Raw genomic sequence first — 11,240 nt, 5'->3', positions numbered from 1 at the left:
GGGACAGCTGCAAGTGCAGTAACCTGTGCCGTCAGAGCCTGGGTCATGTTGAGGAGTTGCTGGACCTGGGCGTCACGTCGCTCCTCGTTAGCCTCCTGGACCGCCAGGCGGGTGTTCAGAGCCCGGACAGCTGTAGAGGCCTCTGCGAGGGCGTGGGAGTGGTCGGCAAGGACCCTCTCCTGAGTTTGGAGAGGCGTGAGTGTGGGGCCAGGGGACGAAGCTTGCATCAGGCTCCCTGTGTCGGCTGAGTCAAATTCCATGGCCAGATCTTCTGTTATGTCTCGGTAGGCGTTGGGCTCAAGTGCACGACACAGGATGGCAGATATTTGGTTTAATGCCCGGGAGGGCCTTTATTGCTGTTTGTGGGGGAAAAGGGTTGAGGCCTGGCGGGCTGGATCCAAGGCAGGCTGGGGTGACAGCAGGGTGAAGGAGTGGAGTAGGTGGGTAAGGGGTCAAGCCAGACTGCAGCACAACGGTGAGGGTAAAAACTGTGGAGCAAACAAAAAGGAGGCAGTTATCAAAAAATCACAAAAGGTAGCTTCAGGAGTGTCAACATATAACGAGCAGCTATGTATGCGACAGACAGGATACTTGCCAGGCCATTCTTAGGGAAGATCTGGCGATGAGTGGCTGGAAAACCGGGGTTTAAGTAGGCAGAGGGATCTGATGAGGAGTGGCTGCAGCTGTGCTGGACCTGGCTGGAAGCTCCTTCCCCAATCACCCACAACTCACATCACCTGCGGCGAAGAGCACGCAGTGCACGAGCTGTGGGGGTGGGGCAGGCTGGTTGTTGTGGAGGGTGAGTGTTAGAAGTAGGAATGAGTGGAGGTGACACCGTAACACTGTTGTGAACATGAACTCTGGACTTTGGGATGTTTCAGGAGGAAAACTGCCTCAGTTTGACTGGAATATTAGATTCATGTTTTCTCCCTCAGATCTGAGTCAAATCATTGAATGAAGACTGAATATAAAACACTTTGTTGGAGTCCATGAAGTGGAAGAAAAGAGAAATACAACATAGAAACACATCCAAACTGACAATTAACAACAATTACAACACAGGCTTATTTCTGTGTTTTTATACTGAAATAAAAGATGTTAATAATATGAATATTCCGTCCCTCCATTGATCAGAGTTTGAGACGTTCATCTCTGAGAAGAAAAGAAAATCAATAAAAACTGAGATGAAAACATGAAGAGGAAATGCATCTATTTGAGTTTACAGAACTCAGCTGAGTTTCCATCAGTGTCACCAACATAAACTCCAGCGTAGAGCGGCTGAGTGAAGGTGGTCTGGACTCTGTGGAGGAGGGTCATGGTTTCAGAGACGCTGTAGAAGGACAGAACACCTGCTCTGTGATCCAGGTAAACTCCTATTCTGGAGCTCAGAGGACCTGAGATGGAGGTTTTGATGTCGTTGTACCAAAATACATAACTGTCTGAGGAACAATCTAGTGACCAAGATTTGTCATTACATCCAAATAAACTTTCATCCCCTGATCTGCTGATATTCTTGTATGAAACTGCTACATCAACTTCATCTGCTTTCTTTTCCACCTCCCAGTACTGACGTCCAGTCAGACTCTCTCTACTCAGGACCTGAGACCATTCAGTGAATCTGTCTGGATGATCAGAATAAGACTGATCTTCGTCCATAAAAGTCACCTTTCTGTTCTCCTCTGACAGTAACAGCTCTTTGTCTGCTGTGTTTGGATCCAGAGTGATTTCACATGAATATTTCAAGAATCCAGCTCTGCTCTTTGGTTCTGATTGTGAATCTGACAGTAAAACATCCACATCAGTGATGGTCAGTGAGATGTTTGTCCACATGTCTCTCAGGATGTCCTGTAGTTGACCTCTGACCTCTGACACAGCTGCTGTCACATCCTCAAAGTAGCTGAGAGGACGGATGCTGATGCTGGAGGAGTGTGTGGACTCACTGAGTGGTGACAGTGAGGGGTAGTTGTGGAGAAACTGGTTGTGGTCCTCGATGTCTGTGAGATGCTTCATCTCAGCGTCTCTCCTCTTCAGGTGAGTGATTTCCTGCTGCAGCTTCTCCTCCAGCTCTCTGACTCTCCTCACTTCAGTTTCCTGCTGGGATCTGACCTGCTGCTTCACACCAGAGCTTCTTTTCTGGAGGAGAGAGATCAGCTCAGTGAAGATCTCCTCACTGTCCTCCACTGTTTTATCAGCAGACTGATTGACGGCCTCCACCTCCTGCTGAAGCAGCTTCACATCTTTCTCTCTGTCCTGGATCTTCTGCTGGATCTGTTGTCGACTCACCTCCATCTCTCTCTGCCTCTCAGTCCTTTCTGCTGCAGCTGAGACTGTGTCGTGGCCTTTATGTTCATCCACAGGGCAGAGATAACAGATACACTTCTGATCAGTACGACAGAACATCTTCATCACCTCATCATGACGGGGGGCAGATGTTGTCCTGCAGGTTCTTGGAGGGATCCACCAGCTTGTGTTTCTTGAATGTAGATGAATCATGATGAGGTTGAAGGTGATTCTCGCAGTAAGAGGCCAGACAGACTAAACAGGACTTGACAGCTTTCAGTTTTCTCCCAGAGCAGAAATCACAGGCCACATCTTCAGGTCCAGCATAGCAGTGATCAGCAGGAGCAGCTTGGAGTCCAGTCTTCTTCATCTGCTCCACTAAATCAGCTAAAATGGTGCTTTTCACCAGCACAGGCTTCGGTATAAATGTCTTTCTACACTGAGGACAGCTGGGGAGTTTCTTCTCTCCTTCATCCCAGTACTTGTTAATACAGTTCATACAATAACTGTGTCCACAGGGAATAGTCACCGGATCCTTTAAAAGGTCCAAACAGATCGAACAAGAAAAGGTTTCCTGGTCCAGCTGAAGTCCTTTCTGTGCCATTTCTCCTCTCGATAACTGAGACTGAGACAGTTTTACTTCCTAAAACATGAAACTAGTCTGAGAACCAGGAAACACGTGGTCCGACTGAATCTGCTGGTTTGACAGCAGGAAGAAGAGGGAGGTTCATCAGCATCAGATTACAGGAAGAGGACGGACTCTGGATTTAACCCTTTTTTATCAGACATCAGTTTAGAAGTAAACAACTTTTTACCTCAACCCGTATTCAGAAATAATAATAAATGCAATTTAGGTTTAATTTCAGACACATTAATTACTTTATAGTTCATAATTCTTTTACATTTCACATGAACAGACTTAATGTAGCATTTATAGATGAAACCAGATGAACTCTGCCACGTTGCACTGATGGACACCCTTATGCTTGAACATGGTGTTCTAGCACAGAAGTCCAACAACAAAGCACCATTCGGGTTCAGATTGGGGAGGCCGTTCCTCCCAATCACGCCTCTCCAGGTATCACTGTCATTGCCCACGTGAGCGTTGAAGTCCCCCAGTAGAACAATGGAGTCCCCAGTTGGAGCACTATCAAGTACCCCTCCCAGGGACTCCAAGAAGGCCGGGTACTCCGCACTGCTGTTCGGCCCGTAGGCACAAACAACAGTGAGAGACCTTTTCCCGACCCGAAGGCGCAGGGAAGCGACCCTCTCGTTCACCGGGGTGAACTCCAACACATGGCGACTGAGCTGGGGGGCTATAACCAAGCCCACACCAGCCCGCCGCCTCTCACCCTGGGCAACTCCAGAGTAGTGGAGGGTCCAGCCCCTTTAAAGGAGCTGGTTCCAGAGCCCAAGCTATGTGTGGAGGAGAGCCCGACTATCTCTAGCCGGTATCTCTCAACCTCACGCACAAGCTCCGGCTCCTTCCCCCCCAGCGAGGTGACATTCCATGTCCCCACTGTGAGGGTTTTGGTCCAGGGATTGGGTCGTCGAGGCACCCCGCCACGACTGCTACCCAGCCCACAATGCACCAGCCTCTCATGGACCTTCCTGCGGGTGGTGGGCCTAGGGGAAGGCGGGCCCACGTTGCCATTTCGGGCAAAGACTCGGCCACCAGGAATTCGCCTTCGAGCCCCATCCCCAGGCCTGGCTCCAGGGAGGGGCCCCGGTGACGCTGACCGCTGCAACGTACCGGCCCTTGTTCTCTTCCTCCTCATGATAAGCTTTGGAACTGCTCTTAGTCAGGCCCATCACCCAGGACCTGTTTGCCATGGGAGTCCCTACCATGGGCGTAATGCCCCCGACAACATAGCTTCTAGGATCACTCGGGCAACACAAACCCCTCCACCACAGTAAGGTGGCGGTTCAAGGAGGGGTAATAATGAAGATGACTTAATTAGTAATAATGAAGATGACTTATCAAAATGAATAAATCAAAACGGGGCATCACCTGACTTATCAGGAAATAATAACCACACAGCAAAATCAGTTTCAAAGTAGCTGTTATTCCATACGTGCCAGCCTGTTGCCAGGGGAGGCGCTATAGAGCAACAGTGAAGGAAGGAGTCCGAGCTCAGACCTTTGCAACCAGCAAATGTAACAAATTTGTATAAAATAACCACAAACAACCTCTCTCAAAAGATAATGAAACAACACTTAAGTTCACTTAAAGTTCTGGTACCTAAATTGCACATAAACAACAACTAACTAAACATTAAACACAAACTTCAGATTACGTGTGTGTGTGTGTGTGTGTGTGTGTGTGTGTTTGTGTGTGTGTGTGTGTGTGTGTGTGTGTGTGTGTGTGTGTGTGTGTGTGTGTGTGTGTGTGTCACAATGGCTGTTCATAGAATACCTTCTCACCACTGGAAAACCAAGTTCCTGTTTATTTGTTTGTTTATTTCCGTTATTTCCAAATTGTATATTGAAAACATTCAATATACTGCATAGACCTATTATCTATTTTAGTTCTGACACTTACATTAACACTCATACAATATGATCATACTTAATATTTGCTATGTACTGCACTTTTTTATTTCCATTTCCAAATCATTCCACAGATTAACCTCATAAACTGAAACACATCTATGTTTGACTTCCGTTCTGTTCTTTGTTTTTGTGAACATACAGCTTCCTCTCAGCTCATATACACTTTGTCTTTGCTGAAACAGCTTCTGGATACAGTGTGGTGACAGATTCTTATAAGCCTTGTACATCAACAGTGATATTTTGAAATCAACAACTTCATTAAATTTGAGCATCTGACAATTAATGAATAATTTATTTGTTCGTTCCGGATAGTCAGCTCTGTTGATAACTCTGACTGCTCTTTTTTGGAGCAAAATAATTGGATTTATGATTGTTTTGTATGAATTCCCCCAAATATCCACACAGTAAGTAATGTATGGTAGTATGAGAGAATGATACAGTATTTGTAATGTATTTGTATTGAAAAATTGTTTTGTTTTATACAAAATAGCAATAGACTTACATATTTTCATTCTGATATAATCAATATTCGGTTTCCAACAAAGTTTATGGTTAATGAGCACTCCCAAAAATGTATTCTCGTAAACTCTTTCTATCTCGGTTTTATCTATCTTGATTTGAACGATTTTATTGACTTTACGATTACCAAAGATTATATATTTAGTTTTATTCACATTTAATGACATATCACTGATTCTTGAGAATTGGGAAAAAACATTTCCTACATAGAAAAGTCTAATTTATATTGAAAATCAAGAAATTGATCATGGTTTACATACTTACAAAGTTAAATCTAAAGGAACTGTGTATACCTATGTTCTTTCTATAATGCATTTTACACTTTTTCTATGTGAATTTGTTTAAATGTATGGTCTGTAGTTAAGAGGTCCATGTTATTATACCTGTCCTCAGCAAGAGGTCACAGTATTGACCCACCGAAAAAACCTTTAAAAAACTCTATGAGTGTGCAAATATATATATTAAATTAAAGCTGCAAGCAGCGATGAACGGGCCCTCGCACCCTTGTGCACGTGGCCCCTCCTGTGTTTTGGGCTCTATGTCCAATGAGGGGGATATTTCTTATCACCAAAGGCTGTAAATGCTAAGCCTGGTTTGAGTCATTATGAAGGTATCTTTGTTTCAAACCATGCAGACGTTAAGAAATCGATGCTGGCCTCCGAGGTAGACCTCAAAACTAGGCCTCAGAATTGTAATTAAATCACGATCAACACAGGACTTTGGCCCAACAACAGCGTTTATTTCCCTCTGAATGAGACGCCACAGTCTGGAGCAAGTGGAGACAAATATTGATCCGTATTTACAAGAAGATCAAACCTTCCTTACTTTTATTCCTGAGTGAAGCCGTGTTCAGGAGTTCTGATCCACTGATTTTTCTCTTGAGACGTTTCCACAGAGTTGATTTTCCCAGTAAGATTTTATTAAATAACTGAACTAATAAAAGGTCCACATGTAGTTTTAGATTATTCTCCACATTTGATTTTTTTTCTAACGTTTTCTCTTCATTTTCCATCATGTTGTGTGTTTCACTGACAGAAATCCAGATGCAGGTCTGAACAACAGATGAACATCTTCATAGAAACTGTTGGTTGGACAGAGAAGACGTCTGATCAATCACATCCTTCCAGAACCTTCTGACATGAGAGCAAAGTCCTCACATGTTCTGACTCCAAGAGCAGCGTTCAGCTCCAATAACCAGTTTTCATGCTGTGGAACGGAGGATTTATAACATTTGCACAAACTCAGCCAAAGACTCTTGGACATTGTTTCCTCCTCCTTTACCGGGACACGGGTCTTTCAGGTTTTACAGGGAGGAAGGTAATTACTCTCTCGGCTGGAGAATCTGATTTCTTGGTTGCAGATTCTGGGTGTCAGACATAAGGCCTCTGCACGTGCTCACACACATACGTGCTTTATTTTGTCCAGACACACTAGGTGTAGGAGCCATTTATGTTTATGTTTATAGTTGGCAGTTCATTTAATGTAATTATTGGGTTGTGGTTACATCATTTGGACAGTAGGTGGTTGTGATTAGAGTTCAGCATATATAGAGGGCATAGGTGACAGGAAAGGGGAGGCACAGGAAGGGGAGGGCAAACAGTTCTCACCAGACCGCACAACAGACCACACAGACAAACAGAACAGAGCTGCACCTGCAACAGAAAACTGCTATGTTAACCTTTTCTTCAATGAACAACCAACTAACTGCAACTGTCACTGCCTGGAAATTAGTCATCTGGGTCTGTGTTGGTTCAGAAGATTTCCATCACACCAGCTGACAAAAGAAGAGTTCTGATCCAACACCAGTCGTTTTTCACTTTATTTTTTAACAACTTCAGTACAAATAAATCACTAATAATAAACAAATCCCAGTGCAGCCACAAATATGAAAAATAAAAAGGCATTAAAACTCTGACATCTGTTTGTCACAAAACTGAACAACTTTTATCTGACGTAAATATTATCCAGTCTCATACCGCCGAAAGAGATCTGTTTCAGACATGTTTTTCTGACCTGAGACACTGTTTTATGGCTCCAGATGATCAATTATCCAATAAAAATCAGGAATTAGTCACCTACAACAATGAATTGTACCGTTTTTTCCATCATCGGTCTGGTTTGAGTCTTTCTCCATTTGCTGCCGTGGTAACGTCCGTCTTTGCTTTCAACTGGTTCAAGTTGTGTTTTCTTTTTTACGTCACACTGTGAAGGCTGCAGGTTCATCACAGTCTTTGTTGGTGTGATGCTTGGCAGGACTGCAGGACTCCATCAGGGCCTGCAGCTTGTGGGGGTTGATCTGTGGCTGAACTGGTCCTCGGGGATTAATAAGGTATTTTTAATTGAATGAATGGTGGCAGCTCATCACGGGTAAGTTCACCTCTTTACGTATCTGTGGAACAAAGTGGTGTTAAAGATGTTGGTAGACCGTCCCCACTCATCAGCACAGCATCTCCAGAGAATCTTTTATCAACACAGCAGGTCAATCTTCCCACATGTGGCCTGCAGCGGTATTACATGGAGTAACTTTAAAACACTGAAACTAACACCAGGCTCCAGTTGGGACGTCTGAGTTTACATTTGAATATCTGCTGAAGTCTGGATCCACATATTTAAGACTTTATAATAATAAGACACATGTCAGACAGGTAAACTATTGAGTAATCATTTTATTTTAAGTGTTTTGAAAATAACATTCAATTATTTTACATTCTGCATCCCTAATAATATTAACTTTCATATCCAGCAACAACAAAAGTTTTTAATAACATCCTTTTCCTCAAAAACCTTTTCCTAAATTGTAAATGACGAGACATTTTGGGGGATTTTCATGATTCAACAAATACAACATGAAACCCAGACTGCAGGAAAAGTGTTTAAACACGTGACTTCTTTCCTCTTTAGAAACCTCTTTACGTGTCATGCAATCATCTTCCTGTAGGGGGCGGTGTGACGTCACTCCCCAGACTCCTGATCTTCACTGTTTCCAGGTCCTGAGGTTGCAGACGTGAACCAGGATACAATGTTCAGGACAGAAAGTTACAGAAAGAGCAGAATCCTTAAAATAAGAAGTAAAACATAAATACTGTAGATGCTCAAATGTGAACAGAAGTCTGTCTGGATGAATGCTGAAGGAAAACCTGACACTGCACCGCTGGAGAGTGGAAGTCAGGGAAACAGGACTGTGGAGGTTTCAGGCCTCTTTTCTGAGTGAAGTCTGGCCAGAACAAGAGCAGTAAAACCAGTAAAGACACATTTAAATCCTGAAATATGATCTGTTGTGAACATGAACTCTGGACTTTGGGATGTTTCAGGAAGAAAACTGCCTCAGTTTGACTTAAATATTAGATTTGTGTTTTCTCCCTCACATCTGAGTCAAATCATTGAATGCAGACTGAATAAAACACTTTGTTGGAGTCCATGAAGTGGAAGAAAAGAGAAATACAACATAGACAACACACATCAAAACTAACAGTTAACAACCATTACAACACAGGCACGTTTTTATACTGAAATAAAATATGTTAATAATATGAATATTCCGTCCCTCCATTGATCAGAGTTTGAGACGTTCATCTCTGAGAAGAAAAGAAAATCAATAAAAACTGAGATGAAAACATGAAGAGTAAATAAGTCTATCTGTGTTTACAGAACTCAGCTGAGGCTCCATCAGTTAAACCAACCCAAACTCCAGCGTGTAGCGGCTGAGTGAAGGTGGTCTGGACTCTGTGGAGGAGGGTCATGGTTTCAGAGACGCTGTAGAAGGACAGAACACCTGCTCTGTGATCCAGGTAAACTCCTATTCTGGAGCTCTGAGGACCTGAGATGGAGGTTTGGATGGTGTTGTACCAAAATACATAACTGTCTGAGGAACAACCTAGTGACCAAGATTTGTCATTAAATCCAAATCCACTTTCATCCCCTGATCTGCTGATATTCTTGTATGAAACTGCTACCTCAACTCCACCTGCTTTCTTCTCCACCTCCCAGTAATGACGTCCAGTCAGACTCTCTCTACTCAGGACCTGAGAACATGTAGTGAATCTGTCTGGATGATCAGAATAAGACTGACATTTCTCCATATAAGTCACCTTTCTGTTCTCCTCTGACAGTAACAGTGATGTTTTTACTGTGTTTGGATCCAGAGTGATTTCACATGAATATTTCAAGAATCCAGCTCTGCTCTTTGGTTCTGATTGTGAATCTGACAGTAAAACATCCACATCAGTGATGGTCAGAGAGATGTTTGTCCACATGTCTCTCAGGATGTCCTGTAGTTGACCTCTGACCTCTGACACAGCTGCTGTCACATCCTGAAAGTATCTGAGAGGACGGATGCTGATGCTGGAGGAGTGTGTGGACTCACTGAGTGGTGACAGTGAGGGGTAGTTGTGGAGAAACTGGTTATTGTCCTTGATGTCTGAGAGCTGCTTCACCTCAGCGTCTCTCCTCTTCAGGTCAGTGATCTCCTGCTGCAGCTTCTCCTCCAGCTCTCTGACTCTCCTCACTTCACTTTCCTGCTGGGATCTGATCTGCTGCTTCACATCAGAGCTTCTTTTCTGGAGGAGAGAGATCAGCTCAGTGAAGATCTCCTCACTGTCCTCCACTGTTTTATCAGCAGACTGATTGATGGCCTCCACCTCCTGCTGAAGCAGCTTCACATCTTTCTCTCTGTCCTGGATCTCCTGCTGGATTTGTTGTCGACTCACCTCCATCTCTCTCTGCCTCTCAGTCCTTTCTGCTGCAGCTGTGACTGTGTCGTGGCCTTTATGTTCATCCACAGAGCAGAGATAACAGATACACTTCTGATCAGTACGACAGAACATCTTCATCACCTCATCATGACGGGGGCAGATGTTGTCCTGCAGGTTCTTGGACGGATCCACCAGCTTGTGTTTCTTGAATGTAGATGAATCATGATGAGGTTGAAGGTGATTCTCGCAGTAAGAGGCCAGACAGACCAAACAGGACTTGACAGCTTTCAGTTTTCTTCCAGAGCAGAAATCACAGGCCACATCTTCAGGTCCAGCATAGCAGTGATCAGCAGGAGCAGCTTGGAGTCCAGTCTTCTTCATCTGCTCCACTAAATCAGCTAAAATGGTGCTTTTCACCAGCACAGGCTTCGGTATAAATGTCTTTCTACACTGAGGACAGCTGGGGAGTTTCTTCTCTCCTTCATCCCAGTAGTTGTTAATACAGTTCATACAGTAACTGTGTCCACAGGGAATAGTCACCGGATCCTTTAAAACCTCCAAACAGATGGAACAAGAAAAGGTTTCCTGGTCCAGCTGAACTCCTTTCTGTGCCATTTCTCCTCTCGATAACTGAGACTGAGACAGTTTTACTTCCTCAAACATGAAACTAGGCTGAGAACCAGGAAACACGTGATCAGACTGAATCTGCTGTTTGAGAGCAGGAAGAAGAGGGAGGTTCATCAGTATCAGATTACAGGAAGAGGACGGACTCTGGATTTAACCCTTTTATATCAGACATCACTTAGAAGTAAACAACTTTTTACCTCAACTCGTATTCAGAAATAATAATATTAATAAATGTAATTTAGGTTTAATTTCAGACAGATTAATTACTTTATATTTCATAATTCTTTTACATTTCACATGAACAGACTTAATGTAGCGTTTACAGATGAAACCAGATGAACTCTGGGATTTTCATGAAAGTCTACATTTACATTTAACGATCACATGAAAGTCATTTGTTCAGACTGAAACACGCAGGACTTTAACGCATCACAGTGCTGTGCAACAAAGGGAGTGCTGGTTCAGTTAGTACAGTGGTTCTCAAACTTTTTTCATCATTCCCCACTTTGAACAAGTGGGGATTTTCAAGCCCCACTTGCCCCCGTCGCCCCGACAAAAATCTTGACGAAT

General features: G+C 43.7%; 1 protein-coding gene across 1 annotated transcript; it reads right to left on the bottom strand.

Annotated features, from left to right (window-relative positions):
* Window positions 1-975: 975 nt before the first annotated feature.
* On the bottom strand, window positions 976-10,708 carry LOC133452172 (uncharacterized). Its single transcript, XM_061731392.1, is given in 4 exon segments — window positions 976-2,424; window positions 2,426-2,923; window positions 7,556-7,659; window positions 8,999-10,708. Coding segments are annotated over 4 exon segments (3,525 nt in total). The 5' UTR covers window positions 10,707-10,708; the 3' UTR covers window positions 976-1,209.
* Window positions 10,709-11,240: the final 532 nt, after the last annotated feature.

This window comes from Cololabis saira, chromosome 10 (genome assembly GCF_033807715.1).
Source record: "Cololabis saira isolate AMF1-May2022 chromosome 10, fColSai1.1, whole genome shotgun sequence".
Taxonomy (NCBI): domain Eukaryota; kingdom Metazoa; phylum Chordata; class Actinopteri; order Beloniformes; family Belonidae; genus Cololabis; species Cololabis saira.
This window is presented reverse-complemented; position numbering and strand designations above follow the sequence as displayed.